This window comes from Chaetura pelagica, unplaced genomic scaffold (genome assembly GCF_000747805.2).
Source record: "Chaetura pelagica isolate M959 unplaced genomic scaffold, ChaPel_1.0 scaffold511, whole genome shotgun sequence".
NCBI classification, from domain to species: domain Eukaryota; kingdom Metazoa; phylum Chordata; class Aves; order Apodiformes; family Apodidae; genus Chaetura; species Chaetura pelagica.
The window spans coordinates 4,687-25,227 of record NW_009952161.1 but is presented as its reverse complement, the minus strand read 5'-3'; the positions used below and the strand labels follow the sequence as shown (position 1 = coordinate 25,227).

Below are 20,541 nucleotides of genomic sequence, written 5' to 3'. Positions count from 1 at the left end.
GGGCGGGGCGGCTCCAGCGGGTTTGCTTTGAGGCCGCGCAACAGCAGCCAGAAAGGTGCTGCCATCCCCGGGCCCCCGGCGCTGTCTCTCCTGCTCCCCCAGCGATGCTCCCCGTACGTCGGCAGAGGGAGAGGGTGGGTGGGCTGCTTTATCTCCCCCGAAGCAAGAGCAGGGTAAATGGGATCTGCGTTTTTCCCAAGGAATGGCTTTTGAAGTGCCCTCTTTTCCGCCTTGCAGTTGGCACACGGGTGCAGAAGTGTGTGGCTGTTGGCTGGGCAGTGCTGCTGCTCCCCTTGCTGGGGTCCGCGTTTTTTTGATTCTCTTGTGGTCCCTTTTCTAGAGGAGCTGCGGCAACGCGGCGTTCAGGAGTGGCTGGCCTCTCTGTCTTTTGATAATCCCGACTGTCCTGACCTGCAGCTGACCATGGGTGCAGTCATTGTGGAAGAAATAAGGCTGGCTGTTGAACCAGCCACTGGGTTCAGGTGTTCGGCTGGGATTTCGCACAACAAGGTACGTGTGTGACACATCAGCCTGATTCCTTCTGAGCAGCAGAGTCAGAATGTGCTGCAGGCACTCTGCCATGCACTCTTCCAAGTTTCCCACGGAATATGAGCTGAGTGGGGAATGCAGCCATGTGTGAGTGAGCACCTTCAGGGAAATTAGAAGACATCTGGGAATGGGAAGAGGTTTTTTCCCATAGATGTGGCCTGTGCAGTCAGCACTCAATAACCTACTGCCTGGATTCCGGGTGCACCGTAATGAGTTAGCTCACCAGGAAGAAAAGGTTTTTAAGTCCCCCCTGAAAGTTTTCTACAGGAAACCTCCACTTTGAGTTCTAGGCAACAGTGGAATGGCTTTTGGAATGGTAACCAGAGAATGGCTTTTACTGGCACAAATTCCCAGTGACCTGGGGGAGGAGGAACACCCGTTTGGGGCACTGAGGTGAGTCAGGTTGCTTTTCCTCTTTCTGGTCAGTGTGCTGGCCATGTGCTGGGTGATGCTCAGCCAGCTGCTGCGAGCAGCCACAGGAGCTCTTGGGGCATGACAGCAGCTGCAGAAACAAACGGACTTTGATGCTGCAGCTCTAAAAGAGGATTTCCTGCAGGATGGGTTACTGACAACACCTAGCACTTGCACTTGTTTCAGTCTTTGCAAAAGAGGCTCATCTGTATAGGTATGACTTTAAAAATGGAGGTTCTGACAAAAAAAAAAAAAAAAAAAAGAGAAGTATACTGACTAAATGGATGTATTAGAACCTAAAGAAGAATAAATGTAATCTTAGACTGCTGCAGAAACAACTGTAAGAGTTACTGGCTGTACACAGGTACTGGAGCTAGTTCTGCAGCAGCTCACCTTGAAGCGAGAGCAGAAAGTGAGGCAGAAATGATCTGAAGAAGATCACTGGTGCAGAAATTTCCAGTAGAAGGGATGTTCAATTTTATCTTTCTGCTCTCTTCAATCAAGAATAGCAGAGAACATCTTCGCTATCCCTAGCAGCTTCTCCCAGCTTCCATTTTCTATGCCAGCCTTCTTTTTTTTTTTTTTTTTTAAGAGGTAAGGAAATGATGCTGTACTGTGCTGTCCCTGAAGCACTGTTTATACCAGCAAGCACAACGCAGAGGTTACCATAGCCTATGTGTGGCTGTGCTGAACATTACAGTGCTTGCACAGCCAATTCAGCTCTTGTGGGTACAAACCTTTGCTGCAAAGATTGAAACGAGTGCTAGGTGCTGTCAGTAGCCCACCCTGCATTTCTCCCAGCAGGAAACCCTCTTGTAGAGCTGCATCATCGAGGTCCGTTTGTTTCTGCAGCTGCTGTCATGCCCCAAGTGCTCCTGTGGCTGCTCGCAGCACCTGGCTGAGCATCACCCAGAGCACAGCCAGCAGGGGTGAAGATTGACTGACCAGAAAGAGGAAAAGCAACCTGAGTCACCTCAGTGGCCCAAACTGGTGTTCTTCCTCCTCCAGGTCACTGGGAATTTGTGTCAGTAAAAAACATTCTCTTGCAATAGCTGCTCTTGCCTAAAACTCATGGTGGAGGTTTCCTGCTTTAAGTTCATCCTTTTTTAAAAGAAAACTCTCCTGAGGGACTTTTCTTTCTAAGTAACTACTTTTCTGAGGTAACTTGTCAGAGTAGACCAGGAACCCAGCTGATAAATGAGACCAAATATTTGAATGAGCTGTTTGGAAGCACCTGGAGGGTAACAGTGTGGTTTTATCCAGAAACACAGGTGCTAAACTCATTTAGCTGCCCTCTTTCACAGCAGAAGTGGCTTAACATACAGGGGAAACTGCAGATGTGAGGTGTTGACTGTAAGGTTTCTTAACACACCTTACCCTGAGTTGTACGAGCTGATAGTGGCCCTGTGGCAAAACACAACACGACTGAGGTTATCTGAAGGATGTGCATTCAGCTGAAAAAAAATGTCGTTTTCCATCATGATTTTGTTCAGTGAGTTGCACTCAAACTGGGATGTTTAGGATGGGATCCTGAGGGGGAATCTGTCTGAGCCAGTATTTTCACTGAAACCTATAGCTAGGGAACAGCTGTAGGAATCTGGGCGATGTGAAGCACAGATGGGGCTCAGGACCTGGGCTGAGAGTTCCAGATGAAATTGGAGCTGAAAATTCTAGGCTTGGAAAAACTCAGATACAGTCTGAAATCACCATGCAGTGCTTCTTATGCTCCTTGCTGACTGTTTTTGTGGTTTGTAGGAAAAAGGCAACCAGCAGGCTTTTGGCTAAGTTGCAGTATGTCAGGAAGTAGCCTGGAGTTATTGTGGACAAGCAACAGGATGAGTCAGTAATATGAATGCTTCTGTAGCAAATCCTGTTCCAGCACGTGCAGATTAGAGAAGGTGTCAGAAAATTAAGTCATTTCTCCCCATGAAGTCTCAGTAATTGGTTCAGCTTGCGGCACTTTATGAACAGTGTGGGTAAACTTGGGAGAGTCTGGTGAAACAAGAACAGTAATTGGACACTGGAAAATTACTGGATATGAAAAATTGAAGGAAGGGGATACACTTTGTCTAGAAAAGAGTGAAAATGTATGTAAACCTGTAAAACCGATTGTTAATAAAGATCATAGCTCAACAGGCAGGAAAGAAATTTTGCTTAGTTATAGGATGTGTGATAAAACAGTGAAAGAGGAAATTATTAGACTTGTTTAAAAAGCCCCAAACACCTTATTATATGTATTTCAAGTTGGTCAGTGTATTCTTGATCCTGTGGTAGATTACAGTGGGAGGGGAAGCTCTATAGGAGGTAGGCAAGAAAACATCCCTTCCAGGCTATTAATTCTGTATTTTTCAGATTTCCTTTGGCAGCATTATGCTTCTGTGGACCTCGCAGAGAGAAGATTAAAATAGTGGCATTGACAAAAAGCGAGATAAACTCAGAAGATGGAGTAAGACATAGTGAGAGAAATAGCATGGGGAGGATTATGGGGATGATCAGGAAGTTCTAGCATGCCTGCCTGATGGAAAACTAAGCCAACCAGAACGAGTGATAGATGATGATCCCCCAAGATGCCTGGAGCAGGAGTCCAGGCCTTTGCAGAGCTAAAAGTCTGAAAGCAGCAAGTGCTTTTGAGCACCCAGCAGCTCTTAGAGGTGATACAACAGAAGCCATTAGGTAGAGAGGCACAATAATGTCAGTGCAAAGTTTGTAATAGCAGGGTTTACACCCTTTTCTGTCTTACAGACACTGGCAAAACTGGCCTGTGGGTTAAACAAGCCCAACCGGCAGACACTGGTATCTTCGCGATTTGTTCCGCAGTTCTTCAGCCAACTGCCTGTAAGCAGCGTGTAAGTACTGGGCAGCTGCTGCCTGCTGTTGCCCAGCCTGAGGCTCTATCTGCGCTGCTCTGTGGCAGGAGTGTGTATTCCAGATGCTGGTACTGTGCTTCTGCAATCCAGGCTTTTATCATGATGAAAGTGCTGTTTGTCTTCATTGTTGTGGGACTTGCTTCTGTAGCAGCCAGCAAAGGCTTTCAACTCCACAGTAACTGCTCATCAAATGCTTGTAAGAAAGGGAGAGGAAATACTACCTGTGAGTAATCCCTCACAGCTGTGTGCAACAGTTCAGGAGGAGCTTCGGCCTGCCAGTGAAGGGGTCACAATGAAAGAGCCCACAAGGATGCCTGTGGGCAGGCTTTCCCAGAGTGGACCTGTGCTTGCAGTGACTGCTGGGGTGCATAGGTGTAAGCTGGAGTAACTGGGGGGTCAGGAGGCCACAGCTGTGCTGCAGTGTGAGTGACAGAGCTGTGCTCCCAGAGAGCAGACATGGTTTGCATCCACACTGCACAAGTATTTTTCCTGGTGGAGGGAAGAGTTACCAGCGCTGCTACTCTGGAAGAATGGATCCCTGGTCCAGCTCTCCAGACCTGGAGTACTGCTCTCTGCCTTCAGTGTCTTGCTAGGGATGGAGGGGGGAGTGTGTGGGGAAGGGTCCTGTGCAGGAGGAGGCAGGGAATGTGAGGCATTCTTCAGAGCATGGTTTGGGATCATATTTTGAAGATGGGATTGAGGGAGAGGCATTGAAACTGGGGGACCCAAGGAGCCATTCCCACTTTGGTTCCTCTGCATCTTTCTACTCTGAGCAGAAGAGCTATTACCTACCAGCAAGTGCCCCCTTTTGTCCTGCTTTTTTTTGACTGCTGCTAGCACAGCTGAGCTAGGGGCAGCTGCTGCATAAAGACTTGGCATAAACTCCACGTGGTGCTTCATTTGCTTTCTCTGTATTTCTTTGTTGCTGTGCCATAGTCGTAACCTGGGAGGCAAGCTTGGCACTGCCATCACGGACATCCTGGGAGTGGAGTACATTGGGCAGCTGACACAGTTTAGTGAGACAGAGCTCCGGACTCACTTTGGAGACAAAACTGGGTAATGATAAACCACTCACCATGACTTGGCTCTTGGCAGGATCTGAGGCTTCCTTTTGGTCTCAAGTTGTTCTGCTGTGATTAGGAAGGTTGGAGATTAAAACTTCAGTGACATCTTTGAGAAGCATTGGTCTGGCAGGCCCACAAACCAGTTTCCAGTCTCACCTGCTCATGGACACCCTCTCCAGGATAATGTTTTGACTGTCAGCCAGCTCCTCTGCCCTCCTCTACAGTGTCTGAGGATGTGGCCAAGCTGTGGAAGGGCTTCCATGCAGGCTGGCAAGCAGGCACGCTTGACGGTCTCATTCCAGAGGGAATTGCAAGGCTGGACTGAAGCGTGAAACACTACTTCTGGGCCCAGAGCAGCAGCTGGGATGCCCTACAGACCGGTGAACTGTTGCCAGTTCAGGGGAAGGGGTGGAGGGGTTGCACTGGCAGGCAGTTGTGGCCTGAAGGAAGCCTGCCTGTTCAGCTGTGGCTGCAATGGCGGGGCTGGGGATGAGGCAGAGTCGTGGATTGCACAGAGCTGGAAGCATGGCTCAGCAGAAGGCCAACTTGCTGCCCAGTGATGCCTGCCTCTCTGTGGCTGTCTCCACCTCACGATTCCTCTGTGGCTTTCAGGTCCTGGCTTTATGACTTGTGCAGAGGAATTGAAGAGGAACCTGTCAAAAACCGGCACCTGCCCCAGTCCATTGGCTGCAGCAAGAACTTCCCTGGGAGGACAGCCCTAGCCACGCAGAAGGAGGTAGGAGAAGCCTGTCTAGCAAAAGGCTTGGCATTTGTGCTGGAGAAGATGAGAAGACTAAAAGATAAGACTAGTTTGCAAAACACTGCTTTTCTGCATCACAGTGCCCTGAAACTTGGCCTAGGGACTTAACAGGAGGAGGTGGTTTGTGCCCCAGAAATTAGGGAAGGCCCCATTTGACAGAAATGCACTGATGAACTCCTGCACAAAGAGGTCTAGCCTAGATGTACTTTCCGTGAGCAAAGCTGGGCCTGTGCTGTTCCAAAGGTATTTATGGTGCCAAGCCTCAAGGGCTTGGTTGCTAGAAAGAAGGTAACTAGCCCAAAGAAAGTGAGGATGCACCTTAGCTGTTAGCTGAGGAGGTCCCCACAGAGCTGTAGGGAGATGCAAAGAGAGATCCAGGGCAGGGGACACAGATTACTTGACAAAGTCTAGTAGTAACACTGCAGGACTTGTATGGTATCTACAATCCATTGCCTCCAGCACTGCCACCTCACCTGGGCCCATTTCTCTAGTAGTAGCCCTGATAGAGGGCCTTGTGACAGTCTTGTCTGTTTCAGTCTGATCCCCCTCCAGCATTCCCTGGTGTGTGGAGTGTTGCTCTGGTCTGGTGGCAGTGCTGTGCCAACCTGGGCAGAGGCTCAACCCGTCTTATTATTGCTGCCTTTGTCCAGGTGCAACACTGGCTCCTGCAGCTGGCCTTGGAGCTGGAATCCAGACTGAGCAAGGACAGGAGCCAGGTAAGGAGGAGAGGCACAGGGACAGCGTTCTCCCTGCTGGCCTTTAGGAAGCCATGCAGTGTATCTACACTGTCAGCTGTCTGTGGGAGGCTGAGGGTGGTGTGTGGTGGGAGAAGAAATCTGCTCACCCTCAGGTGTGTGCCTGTGTGCTGAGGTGCTCCAAGGAGAAGGGTGTGTGGGACCCTGGTCAGGAGGGATGGTTTTGCCCCAGAACACTGCAGGGCTAAGGATGGTCCTTGTCCTGTGCTTTAGAATGCAGGGACTTGAGAGCCCTCACCACACCTTTATCCCACTGCACTACTGTTTCCTTGGAAGCCCTTTGCTAATGCAGCTCTGCCTGTGTTGTGGGCTGTGAGAGGGAAGCAGTGTGCTCAAATCTGCATGGAATTTGAGGTTGTAACAGGCCAGGGGGAGATAGATTGCAGGGGTGGCAAGAAAAGGTGCACAGCTGCTTTTGAAGGAAAGCAAGGACTAACTTCTTCCCACCCTGTGTGGCGTACAAGCACGTGGTATCCTGTATCTCATCACTGGAGATCAGAGCAGGAAGGACAGGCTGCCATCTGTCACACAGCATCATCGTGGGGTGATGGTAGCTGATAGCTCAGGTTTCTGGGCAGCCAGCCCATCTCCTCTGCCTTGCCCCCTCCTTCCTGCAGGTGTCACTTGAAACTCAGCTACCTCTTCTCTCTGCAGAACCACCGAGTGGCCAGGCAGCTGATGGTGGTCATCCACATGCAAGGAGACGCCCGGGTGTCACGCTTTTGTGCTCTGACCCGCTATGACGCTCAGAAGATGTGCAGTGATGCCTTCACCCTCATCCAGAACTGCAACATGGCTGGGGCACACCAGGCGGCCTGGTGAGTGCGGGAGGAAGTGGTTCATGTCCCTGACATGGGTTTTTCTGCTGGAGGAGGTGCAGGGTGAAGCCAGGGACCTGATGGGAAGGAACAAGAGTGTTAAGAAAAGTGCTCCTCAGCGCACACACAGTGGAGTGCAGCAGCATCTGCTCATTAGCAGCAGGAGGGCTGTGAGAGCCTGGCCTCTTCCTGGCCCCACATCAGCTGGAGCTGCAAGGTTCTGTTCTGTAGGTAGCAATCATTTTTTGGAGGAAACAGCTCTCCCTCCCCTTGCCAGATACCTGGATCGCAGTTCCCCTATCATCTCTCTGTGAACATTTTATGTTGCCTTAAGTCTTACCCCAAAAAACTTGTAGCTTCCCAGGCTGATGTCTGACCTGATGTTGTTGTGTCCTTTGCAGGTCTCCACCACTCGTATCAGTGCTTCTTTCAGCAAGCAAGTTCTCGGAGCCTGCCACCCTCTCTGCAGGCATTGCCACCTTCCTGACAAGTGATACCCAGACTGATGGAACTGCCACCAACAGCCAAAACACCACATCTTCTAGGAGGCCCAAGGTCAAATTCTTCAGGAGCCCAAGCAAAGAACTTAGGCAGAAGCCAGCTAATGCTATTGAGTCGTTCTTCCAAAAGGCATCAGAAAGGCAGCAGTCACAGACAACAGAAGCAACCAGCCTGCCTGCTGCCACCTCTGCAGAGTCACCTGGTCCCAGCTCCCCAGACCACCAAGAGAGTGATGGTGTTGGACTTGCCTCTCTGCAGTGTGACCTGGAGTCTCCTGTGAAGCAGAGTCCCAGAGATAGGAGTCCTGATTTTCCTTACAAGAGGCTTCTCCATGAGAAGTCTCTCTCTGATGCTACAGAAACACCCTCGACCCCACCTAGCTCTAGGACCCTTATGAAATTAGATCCAGCTATGGAGGGGAATGAGCAGAATTTGCCACCTTCTCCTGAGCTTGCCCCACTCCCGCCCACCTCACCAGGGAACCATCAGCCCTGCGAGAAGTGCGGGCAGCTGGTACTGGTGTGGGAGTTCCCAGAGCACATGGACTACCACTTTGCTCTGGAGCTGCAAAGCTCTTTCCTGGAGCCCAGTGCTCCTACAGCTCCAGCAGCAGCTTCCAGCCCAAAGGCTGCAGCTTCCAGGTCTCCTGCCTTGGCAAAGAGCAAGCCCAAGACTCCAGCAGGATCTAGTGCAAAACGACCCAGAGAGGGTGTGACAAGAACTTTAGATTTTTTCTTCAAGCGCTTACCTCCTTAGCTCCCAACTCTGGGAGTTTTTAGATAATCAGTGGTTTTAGATAATCGGTATTTTTAGATAATAATTGTTTTTAGAGAATCAGTGTTTTTAGATATGATTACAAGTTTTTATACTGCCTGTCAGGTTTTAATGCAGAAAAATCTAATAAATTATCTCTACTCCAAGTCTGAGAAACTGGAGCCTCTGAATAGCTTATGATGCTGGACATACCCAGTTGAGCTGGTGGCAGCTAGCTTGCCTCTTGCCTGCTTGGTGCTACCAGAAGCTGCACTGAACTGTCACCTACACCTTCTGCCATGGGTATTTCCATAGCATCACTGCTCAGAAATTCTGTTCCTACAGCTTTCTGTTCCTGCTGTAAAAGCAGGGATGAAAGCACAGTGGCTTATCTCAGGGAAATGCTGGCCAAGTCTAGGCTTGAACCCATGTCCAGTCACTTAATATGAAGCCTTCACCTCATGGTGATTCTTTTCTGACTGCGTTTGCAGGCCTTGCTCCTACTGTGTAACTTAGTACTTAGAATAGTAGCTTAGCTTTGTGATTTCCTCTTCCCTGTCCACCTGGAAGATGCTGATTTTTATTTCCCTCACCGTCAGGATTTTTGTTAGAGATGGTTTGGCAATTCCCTCTGTAGCAGTCCATTGTGTGATGCTTATGACCAGCTCTAGACAACACAAGAAAGACTGTTCCTGTCAAAGGTTTGAGGAAGCTGCAGTTGCATACCTTTTGGTGGGCTTTTTGACATCTCAGCACTAATTCCTGTTAACTGCTATTGAGACATAAGCAGTTGACTGTCCTTATGGAAGGGATGGGAACGGTGCCAGGGTCACACAGCCCTCTGTGAAAGCTTTCCTCCAGAAAGACTGTGTAACCATATTTTCTTCTTCCCAGACTCTGGTGATACTACACACAAGTTGATGAGAGGTATCTGTTTGCCTGTGCTCTGCCAAATTATTCTCTGGGCCACAGTTCACAGCAGAGTGGCTGCCCCAGCGCTCCACAAATTACAGCAGAGCCAACAAAGCGGAATATCAAGGTGGGGGGGGGGAAGTGGAGTGCAGGGCATGAGCCGTGCTTGCTCTCAGCTGCCCGGCAGGACTCAGCTCCGTGCTATACCACTAGCTGCCTGCAGCCCGCCCTCCTCTTCCAGCAGTGCTGCTGTCAAAATAACTTGAAGTCGGTTCCTCGGGCGGGGGGAAGGAGCGAGCCACGTCAAGGCGCTGGGTGGGGCTTGGGAACACTTGCAGCGAGTTTCGTCAGCCGCGGGCTTCCCCTCCCTGGGCAGGGGGAAAAGAGCCTTCAGACGGCAGCTAAAGACGCAAAGTAAAGCTGTATTTGCGTGTGCTGTTTCGCCCTCTTTTCTGAACTGTACCATCCTACTTGGAGCTGCTGAGCTGCTCTTCCAGCAGACAGTCTGTGCTGGGAAGTTGCTACTTTACTGCTACTTTACAGGGGCCTAACTTTACAACGCAGTCGTAAGATTTCAGGAAGCAGAAGCAGCTTGTTTTGGTACGTGCAGCTCTCCTGGCACTCAGCAGAGGAAGGAATTAAGGAGTCACTCCCATTAATGACAGTCCTCACAATGCAAAGTGACAGGTTTCCCAACGTCCTCATGTAAAGAGAAACAGTAACCAGTCTGGCAGGGTTGCCTCACGCTCCGGTGACAGCAGCACGTCTCATTTCCTAAATGTCTGGCAGGACCAGACTCTGCCGATGCCACTACCTGACACAAAAACAAGTTGAGAACAGGTGAATCCCTTCAGTGACACAAGCTGCCTCCTAAGGGAAGCACTTCTGGCACTGCTTGTCCCAAGGGAACAACCTGTTCTCATGGAGAGAAGGCAGTTGCAAGCCTCTTGATAAGGTCAAAGCTATTTTAAAATAACAAACCACTGATTAAATGTGTGCCCTAGAAAACATCCCTTTAATTAGGCTCTGGGGGAATTTGTGGCTGCGAGGAAGCACTTGCCGCAGCCTGTTCTGCCCACAACAGACTAAAGTGCTTTGCTCAGGGTGACGTGGCTGCCTGTCACCCCAGGCTGCACACCCAGGCTCACTCAGATAAGCTGGGAGAGCCCGGTTGTAAACAGCAGCGTGGCTGCATTCCTTCCACACCACACGGAGGTATTTATAGGGCTGAATGCAGGAAGCTTAGGAAGCGGTGAAGGGCAGCCCTTTCCAACCATGACCCAGCTTCAAGGGCAGCAGAGCAAGAGTTCAGCTTCACCCTCACTCGCTCTACAACTCAGCCAGCAAGCTCAATAAAACATCTTTATTCTGTACATTTATATATAGATGCTTCGGGAACAGGGACAAACCCCAGCATTAGAAAAATTCAAGACAACAAAACAGCAATTATGAAGAGCATGGCACCAAGAACAGTCATGCCACAGATGGCAGGGATGAGGTGAGACTGACTTCAGCTGTTTCAGAGGAGGTCACAACATCCCATGCCTGCTTTGGGGCAGAAAACACCAGGACTGCTGTAAACAGCTGGTATCCCCTCCACCCCTCAGGCAGCTTTCTTTGTGACCCACTAGCACTGAAGGGAAGAACCTGCTGGTAGCTGGGGCCTGCCCCTCTTGCAAGGCATGGGTGAAAGACCACATCACCATAAAATCCAGACCACTGCCAGGAAGGGAAGAAAGAGCTCCTGTCTCCCTGGTGGGCTGGTGGGGAAGAAGCAGAGTTTTCAGCTCGGCCAGTGCTTCCCCCAAGGGACAGATCACTCTGGAGCTGCCTCTGGATCCCTTCATATACCACCATTTCACCAACTACCTCACATCCTCAGATCAGCACAGGCTGCTCAGCAGCCAGCAGCCCAGAACTCGCTCTCAGGATGGTAGAAGGGCTGTTTGGGTGTCCAAGTGCTATCACAGACCCTTGCCTTTCTCTTCCGTCAGGGCTGGCAGGCCACCACACCATGAGACGGCTGGCTGAAGGCCTGTTGCTCACAGCTGACACATATGGTCTAACAGTCAATGATACAACCAAAAGCCTATGTACAGCTATACAGCCCCTGCTGTGCCCCCCAGGCTGTGAGTAGCCTGGAGCAATGGTCACACAGGAGAGCTGCACAACATCGAGTGGGAGACAAATGTGCTTAACTCTTTGTGCACAAAGTCCTTTGCTGGCAACACCAGCTTTCCTCTACCAACAAACTCCAGTGGCAAGGGAAAGAAAATAAGTCTTTCTTGAGGAGAAACAGAAATAAAAAGACGCCACTGTCAAATCACATCTAAGTCCCCTGGTTCTGTTAGTACCACAGCCTGCCCTTCTCACACATGAAGGCAAACATGTGAGGAGCAAGGTGGGCTGGGCCCTGGAATAGCCACACCAGGGAGCCCACTGCAAAACACTGCTGCTGACATGCAGGTGACAGCTGCAGCCAAACATCCACGGAGACAACCTGCACGTGCCAGCACAGACACAGGCCCAGGCCCCGCTCTGCCCCACAGAATGGCCTCCTGCCCAGCTGCTGCAAGGAACAGATGCAAGTCCAAACTCTGCCTTCATGCCGTCATGTCGGAGGGCTCGGCCACTTGGAGCAGCCACAGCTTCCTGGAGTCAGAAAGCAAGATGCTGAAGGAGCGTGTACGTGTGAGTGGGGAATAGGATACTCGTCCAACAGTAAGACACTCAGATTGGAGTAATGCAAAACCAACACACAAACAGACACACAGCAGATTAAAGCCAACCAAGATTAAAACGGTTTAAAAGTGTCCTGAACACATTTTGAGAGGTTCAACCAGGCCCCTGCAGCGGGGCCTCTTCCATCCCCTGCCCAGAGGGATGGGCTGCAGGATGACTCAAGAGAGGATTATCAACCCAGTGCTCAAAGAGCAGAAATGGGACCAGATCTTGTATCAGAGATGGAAAAACTTCCATGCTGGTCTTCAAGGGTTCTGCACCTCCCAACCAGTGATTTTCAAACAGTAAACAAAGCCAGAACTTGTCTGCCCAGGTCTGCCTCTGATCTATTCTGAAGGAGGGCAGGGTAACAAGAGCAGCACGCGATGTGGAGAGCATGCTTAACTTGCCCCATGTACGGCACTGAATGCAAGAAACTCTCTCAGGCTCCATCTCACAGTGTGGAGGAGGGATACCCACACCAGAACGGGACAGCAGCAGCTCCAGGCATTACTCAGAGAGCCATGAGAGCTTTCATCCTTCTCCCCGGTTGCTGGTGAATGGAGATCTCTCTGATCTAGTGGTAGTCAGAAGCTCAGCTGTCCAGGCCCCAGGGACTCCTCCAGGCCATTTTCTTTGGTGGTGATGGCTTGGAGATCAGTGACATGGCCAATGCCTTTGGTGACTCCTTCACGGAAAAGCAGTTTGGCTCCGATCTTCAAGTATTCAGGATGCTTAATGAACCTGAAACGGACAACTGCCTTCTCTCCTGTCCGCAGCTTGTCCTGAAGAGAAAAAGGGGAGAGTTTAGACTCATCTACCATACCAATGCATGCAAGGGAAGTGCGCGTGGAAGTTAAGAAGAGCTAAATGTGCAGGCTGCCTCCCTCAGAATTCATGGCTTGAGCCCTTCCCATCATTGTATTCATAATAAAGAGACAGGAACACACAAGCTCTGGAGAATGGAGAATTCATCTCCCTTCACAGTCTGGCTGTAGTCCATCATGTGGCTTGTTTTGTGAGGAGGGAATTCCTTAACATGTTGGGAAGAAAATCAAATAGGCAAGCATAAAGGGGTGGAGTGTGCTCCCAGGAAGGGACAGAGCTACTGAAGATACCAGTAGCCCTAGCTTTACTAGGAGGCATAGTGGAATCCCAACAAGCCCCCCAGGGAGGTCTGTCTTTCTCCTCTTCCCTTGCATGCCTACCTTTCCATGGATCTTCTCTACTATAGCAGTCTGTCGCACATTTCCTACGTGCACCGTCACCTGAAACCCCTTTCGGAAAGTCGTGGCATGGAACAACAGCACAATCTCAGCTTCAAACACGGAGCAGATGGTGGGGTTCATTTCTGGGCTCACCATGACCATGCCCTGCACAATAACCCAAAGTTTCAGCCAGTCAGGGCCAGCCCCCTTGCTTCTGAACAGTATCCAAAATCACAAACACATTTCCACTTCAGGATTTGGGCTTGCATCCCATTCTCAACCCTACATTCATCTTTCTTCACAGTCTGGTAATTTCCTTCCCTTTCAGCAAGTTCCTTGCCAACAGCTCTACCTCATTCCCACCCTACCAATAGGGATCTCCAGCAAAGTCCTGCTCGCTGGACCCAAGAGGAGCCTGTTAGAAGCAAGACCCACCTTCCGCAGCAGGGAGCGGTCAAAGGGCCCCAGGGCCAGCGTGGCTGCCTGCCCGGCCCGCAGCACGCGGCAGGCCGAGCGGTTGCGCTGGATGCTGCACACTTTCAGGCGGAGGAACTTCCCATCGTCAGTCGGACCAACCACCAGGTTCTCCCCTTCTCGACAGATCCCACTGCCCAGAAGAGCGGATAGAGTTCATCAGGAGACAAGGAAGAAATTTCACCCTCCAAGATTAACCTGCACAAGCTCCCCAGGGCCAAGGAGGTGCGTGTCCTTGGACTCCTACCTGAGACTAACACAGGGGTAAAGCTGGTGGAAAAGGGGATTTCCTACAGTAGGAGCAAAAGCCACATTATCAGTCCTAAGAATACCAAGTATCCCCCAGACAGGGGCTCAATGCTCTGCCACCCTGTGATGGTTCTGCTGGAGACACTCCAGCCAACACCTGTTTTTGCATGGATGTGCTGATGGCCAAACATGACCAATGGTCTGCTCACAGCACCTCCCAACACCCTGTAGGGCTTTACCCTCACTTGGCTCAGTCACCTGGCAGCAGTCAGGACTGAGACTCACACTGCTTCCACCTGCAGTGGGTGACTCTAACCTTGTGGAAGCTCTAGGAACCATTTCCACACCCACTTTTGTCTGCCTGACCTCACTTACCTTGACAGAGTTCCTCCCACAACAGTCCCCACCTCTGGCACAGTATAAATTTCATCAACCTGCAGAAAGGCAACAAGAACAAGCTGCTCAGATAGCTGTGAAACAGCATTCCAGAAAGAGAACACAGTGCCCACCCCTTGCGTGGAGGGAGGTGAGCTCTTTTCAGGTCACCAGACACCATCTCTGAGCTTTAACCAGCGCCCATTGCCTTCACATTAGAGGAACCTCTGCCTTTTAAATGGCAACCATGAGATGTACATCTCAGGATAAAAACAGCCTAACAGGCTTTTTTCCAAGGAGTCAGTCCTTCCTTTAATGCTTCCTGACAGTCCAGGAGTTCACCATGGTGTCCAGAGCTCCCAGATGTTTGTCATATGTCACAGCAATGAGTGCAATACCAGAACTGGAACCAAACTATCCTTACACACCTGAAACTCTGTGAGTTGCTGCATTAGTTCTTCCTGCTCTTTACTGTTGGTTAGTGGAGGGAGGATGTTGAGGAAGACTTTTAAGAGATCCAGGTTCTCCCCAGAAACGCTGGACAGTGTGAAGATTGGGGTGATGCTGTCAGACACAAACAGACAGGAATAAGCAGAAGGCCAAAGTGCAGCTGCAGAAAGTGGCTGGGATGCTGAATCTACTGAGTCTGGCAAGCTGACAAGAGACTACAGTGATAAATGGCAAGAGGACACATGGGCTAGGTACAAGTCTATAGTAACCCCTGCCTCAGTGGTTGGTTGAGGCATCAATCCCCTGCCAACCCACACTTCTGTCATGGATGAGTAACTCTAGTGTAGCCTCAGATGCCTTCTGCTCCCAGAGCCCAGTAAAAAGGCCTGGGAGAGGAAAATGCCTTCCTAGAGGATGCAAAGGTAGGAAACTTGATGACAAGCCAAGATTTTCAAGATGCAGTTGCCTTCTCTGTGGTCACCCTACCCAAGCTCTGCACAGCAGCCCACTCTGAACTCCCCATTCCCAACAGACAAAAGAAATTGTCCCTTACTTGGGAGACTGTGCAAACTGCTGAGCTGCTGTAACAGCATCATCATCTGAGTTCACAAGGAGGGGGAGCTTGTTGCAGCCTGGCTGCTTCAGGATTCGCTCCAGCTGCTTCACTGTCCGTTCCACAGTGGCTTTTGAACACAAGTCAACTTTGCTGATGACAATGAAGAAGGGGACCTTGAGGGCCATGGCCAAACCCAAGTGCTCTCGCGTGGTGCCTGCTGCATGAAGCAAATGAGAGTGTAGGTTCAGTAGCAGTCACAAGCCACTGTTGCTTGTTTATGGGATAGCTATGTCTCCTGGCTCTCCCACAGGCCCACTCTAGAGGTGTCATCCTAACTACTTAATTCACCAGGCAATGAAAAAGTAAAATTTTTATTTTTAACAAAACCAAACAGCAATCCAGAAAAATAAAAACTGCCAAGAATTTTTGTGGCAGATCTGTATGCTTCAGAAAGATGCGGTAGCTTTCATTCTCAGGCTAGAGTTTGACAGAAAACAGCCACAAAAATGTCAAGGAAAAATGTGAGAGAACTCCAGCTGCCTTTTTACAGGGCTTCAGGATTCTGCAACCCTAAGACTATGTCAAAGTTGTTTTGTTGTGGGTTTTTTTTCCTGACAAATACAGCCTCAAATTTCAAACAAAGCCTCTCTGTCCAGGGTACAGATTAATGCGATCTACAGCTGGTAAGAGGATCCCAGCTCTGCTCCCCTCCCAGGCACTGGCTTACAAGAAATCAGTAGAGGCTTCCAGACTAATATTTTTTTTCTGACAACCATCCCCAGCTAACAAGGACCCACCCCACTATTCTCCATTTCTCTTCACACATTGCTGTCAACGCATGCAGGCAGAGCAACACTCACCAATGCCAGTGTTGGCACTAACCACCAGCATAGCAAAGTCTGGGCAGTAGCTGGTAAGGCCAAAGATGGTTGTTTTCAGATACTTGTGGTGGCCAGCCAGGTCAATGAAAGTGATCATTTTGGATGAACTCTCACAGATCTCTTCTGCTGTTCGGGAGTCACTGTAATTTACCACCTGAGGAACATAAGGACTTGGTGAGAGAAGGAGCCCCCCAGGCAAATGAAGAAAACCCTGCTCTTATCTATCCACTTTGACCTCAAAATTACTGAGGAGCAATCATTCACCATGGATGAAAGCTATGATGCCTGTTGCAAATAGAGAAGTAGCACTCAGGTTCAGCTAAAGGGACACAGAGCTGTGCCACTTCTCTTCCCTTATGTCCCACTGACAGTTGTAATAAGAGGGCAGTCCTATACTAGGTAGGTAGACTCCCATCTTCCTAGCTTTCTGAACCCAGAGCGCACTCCCTCACCTCTCCTTTGCTGTTGAAGCCAAGGATCTCAAAGCTGATGCTTGATGTTCTTCCTGATTGAATTTCATGGAGATGACGGAAGAGGTTGAGGCGCGCTCTGCCTCGTCCGTTGTCTAGCTCTCCTTGTGTTAGGACACCCAGGAGGGTTGACTTCCCTGAATCCACATTCCCCAGCACAGCTACTCGCAGGTCTAAGAACTTCAGGAAGAAGAACAGAGAAATCATTAAGCTTAACCACTGCTGTGCTGGGTGTGTATGAACTCTACATGACAATGGAGATGGGCCTCAGAGAGCTTCCCTCCACAATGGACACTGTGCAGTGTAATCTTGCTCAGATTCTGCTCTTGATTCCAGCAAACCACACTCTCCAGATACACTCTCCAGAGTTGTGATGTCACACAGGAGGCTTTGATACCACAAAAAAATCATTTGCTGCAGCAGGAACTCTAAACCCTTCCTTGTTTGCACACTGGCCTGCATCAGAACTGTTGCTGTAGAAGTGAAATTATTTCTCACCTCTGATCCCAGACAATCTCTCTTACTGGTATCTGCTCAACCACTATCTTGGAGATAAAAAGCATTATCATCAAGCCTCCCTCTGGCAGCTCTTTATAGGATCTGCAATGGGCCAAACCATGACACAGTGCCTCTAGGGTTTGGGCTCCCATCCAAAAAGGAAGGTGCCTGTATGAAGTCTCTAACTGCCCGGCAGGAGAGGATGGCCAAGCTGCAGGTCCCTACCTGCTGGTTGTCAGGCACCTTTCGGACAAGCACCTCTGTGATCTTCCTTGGAACGTCGCTGTCGTAATCGACCTCCCTCTCCCGCAGTACCGTGATGTCAGCCCCAACCCTGCCACACACAGGAAAAGAAGGAGTCAGACACACTGGTACTCGGCAGCTCTCATACCTCTAGAATCACAGCTGGCAAAGTGAATGAAATGAAAGCTGGGAACAGCCAGGAAGGAGCCCCCAGTCAAAAACCTTATCACTGCCTTTGTATTTCCAGAGCCTCATGATGAGGGCCTTTCAGTCATACAGGGACTTCGCAGAATGGAGCCACCAGCTTCTCAGGGGACTCCTGGGGCTGAGCCTCTCTCCTGGAGCCTGTTTATGCCTGTGGGCCCTGCAGATAGAAGAGAGCACGTACTTCTCTGCCATGCGGCGCAGCGTCTTGAGCGAGGCGCGCATCTCCTCCTCCGAGAGGCCCACCAGCAGCCCGTTGTCCTCCACGCCGATCTGATAGACGGCCTCGCCTCGGCCCTCCTGCAGCCGCCACTTCATCTGCGTCACCAGGTGCTCAAAGCGGTATTGCGAGGGGTTCACGAGCTTCAGCTGTTGAACGGAGGGAGTAGCTACAGTCACAGCCTGGATGCAGAGGGAATCCTGCTGCCCAAGCCAGCAGCTCTCTAACCTGACACCAGTAAGTAATGCCTCCAGCTCTGACCCACCTCCGGAAAACACAGCCCATGTTAGTGTCTGCACACAAGTCTCAGGACAGGGAAGAAAGAAAGGGTTTCACAAAGGCACATACATATGGTAGCAGCACTTTACCACATCTTGGCAAAGAGATCTGCACCCTGCCTGCTGAGGGGTTAAAGGCGGCACTGTTGGACCTACCAGTGACACAGGAGTCAAGTAAGTGAAAATGGTAAAAGAGCCACAAGGAAGTGTCAAATTATTATAAGGAACATCTGCAGCTCTCTCAAAAGGAAGAGGATTTCAGGAAAACCATGGTGGATCTCATCTCCTAAAGCAGTTTTCTAAAAACGAGTACTGAGACCAAACTCTTCCAGCTCAGTGTACTGGTTACTGCTAGTCACAGACACAGAAGATGACTTATAGCTCGTTAGTACAAAGTCCACTTTTCTGTCCCTTCCCTGGACATGTTCCCCATACACTGTCTTTGGTGAAGTTACTCACTGCAAAATAACCCTCTATGAGGAAGACCTCCTTCTGCAACCTCAAATGGCTCACCTTGTACTCGATGTTCCCATCTTCTGCCTGGTCAGAGAATGAAACAAAACAGAAAGGTCAGATACTATGTCAGCAAGGACTTCTGTAGGCATCACCTGTCCAGATGCTCTGCAGTTTGTGCTGACAGTTTCAGAGAGGGGGAAAACTGCAGAAACATGCTGTGTGAGGTCACAGCCTCTTGGCCATTCATTCCTGCATTTAACTGGAACTTACTTCAGGTTTGTTCCTGCTGTTTGCATACCACATGACAAAAACTAGAGAATAAAACAGAGTGACACAGAGGATAATACTGCTTTGGGGGGATTTTATTTTTACTACCAGCAAAGAATAGGGCTAGTCTAACAGTCACAGAATGGGAGTTCCAGTTTCAAAAAGGCACAGACCAGCAGATGATTAAGTCTTCCCTCTCAACGATGCATGACCCACACTGCTGCCCACCTACAGTATTCCACTCCCACCAGCAGCTTCCACTTATTCAACATGCACAGAAACAGGGGACTGGGAAGAAAACTCAGTGTCTCCTCTCTTGCACACTGATACCCTCCCTCTATTATTTTTTCATTGATTGCTCCTCATATCCTTGTGTAGCTTCTCTCTGCAAGAGAGGACTACAAATGTAAGAAAGCAAGCTACTAACTTATTTGAAGTACAGCAAGCTGTACACTTGCCTGGAAGTTTGGCCTGGGATTGTCATAGCCCAAACCAGAAAGCCTCAGGTATTCATCAAGCCCACTCCAACTACGACAGGCTCCAGCTTCTGAACAGAATGCACAGTGAATACTGAAGTAACATTCCTACTGATTTGGCCTCAAGAGCACTGAGAAAGGGCTGGAGCCTGCAGGAAGCTAAATACTCTGGCAGATTAAGCCGACTGCCTAAGCACTTCCTTTTCCTCTGGACACCAATTTGCATGTCAGAAGAGGCAACAGCCTTCTTCTTGCCTTCTAGCTCAGCTCCTAACCACAGCGGTGCTTATGGTGGCAAAAAACCAACAGAGGAAAGTTCTGAATTGTCAGATCAGCTCTCGGGCAGTGCAGCTGTGCAGTGAAAGAGGCATACTTGCAGAAGGTTTTCCTCTTAGCATCTACCAGCTTTCCAGCTCTAAGAAAAACACTACATTCACATACTGTGCTGTCCTCTAAATACGGGTGTGGGTCTCTTCGCAGGCAACTGAGACCAGAAAAGCAACAAGCCTAGACTTGCTGGGCCACATACTGCACAGTGTAGCCAAGGACAGGAAGCGGTGCTGAAACCACAGGGGGCTGTCCAGCCTCCAGCTGAAAGGAACAAAAATGCAACCGCGGCTGCAGGGGACAATCCTGCCCACGGAGAAGATCTAACAGCGACAAAGTGCTGGTTTCCCTTCTTGCCAAGAGTCATAACCCTGCCTTGTGGAGGAATGGCTCCCTCCCAGCACAGGCTCTTCTGTGTTTTACAGAAAGCTCACGGAGTGGGGCCAAGCAATTGACTCCGGGGCAACGTCCTGCTCCCGGCAGCGGCAGCCTTACAGGGCTTCACACTCTGTCAGCACCATCTGCATCTCCACGCAAGAAGGTATTTGCCAGACTACCTGGGAAGGGAGTCACTCGAGTGTGGCAGCTGGAAAGGGGCTTACACCCACCAGATCGGCTCTCGGGGAGAGATGCCAACAGGCGGCTCGGAACTACGAGTGGAGCAAAGCTTGATTTCCGAAGCTCTTTAGTCCCCAGGCAGCAAAGCCCCCACAGAGGGACGCCAGGCAGGAAGACACTACCAAGGGACTTGGGCTGGGGGACCAGGCAGGGAGCTCGCTGGCACTGGGGGCACAGCCC

At 50.2% G+C, this 20,541-nt stretch overlaps 3 protein-coding genes across 3 annotated transcripts in view; 1 reads left to right on the top strand and 2 right to left on the bottom strand.

The window, feature by feature from the left end:
- Positions 1-65, bottom strand: part of XPO5 (exportin 5) — a 29,313-nt gene extending 29,248 nt beyond the window's left edge. The window contains exon 1 of the mRNA XM_010007253.1: positions 27-65. Within this exon, the coding sequence (XP_010005555.1) occupies positions 27-65 (39 nt within the window). The remainder of the gene's footprint in view (positions 1-26) is intronic.
- Positions 66-104: 39 nt separating this feature from the next.
- On the top strand, positions 105-8,481 carry POLH (polymerase (DNA directed), eta). Its single transcript, XM_010007250.1, has 8 exons — positions 105-138; positions 341-510; positions 3,703-3,806; positions 4,764-4,883; positions 5,504-5,627; positions 6,302-6,367; positions 7,061-7,224; positions 7,626-8,481. Exons 1-8 carry the CDS (start codon positions 105-107, stop codon positions 8,479-8,481), a joined length of 1,638 nt encoding a protein of 545 aa, XP_010005552.1.
- Positions 8,482-12,698: 4,217 nt separating this feature from the next.
- Positions 12,699-18,754, bottom strand: GTPBP2 (GTP binding protein 2). The gene is made up of 11 exons (XM_010007240.1): positions 18,731-18,754; positions 17,904-18,088; positions 17,498-17,606; positions 16,757-16,954; positions 16,284-16,458; positions 15,421-15,640; positions 14,846-14,981; positions 14,418-14,476; positions 13,755-13,926; positions 13,320-13,484; positions 12,699-12,896 (listed from the first exon to the last, which is right to left on the bottom strand). The coding sequence occupies exons 2-11, from the start codon at positions 18,035-18,037 to the stop codon at positions 12,699-12,701; spliced, it is 1,566 nt and encodes a 521-aa protein (XP_010005542.1). The 5' UTR covers positions 18,038-18,088; positions 18,731-18,754.
- Positions 18,755-20,541: the final 1,787 nt, after the last annotated feature.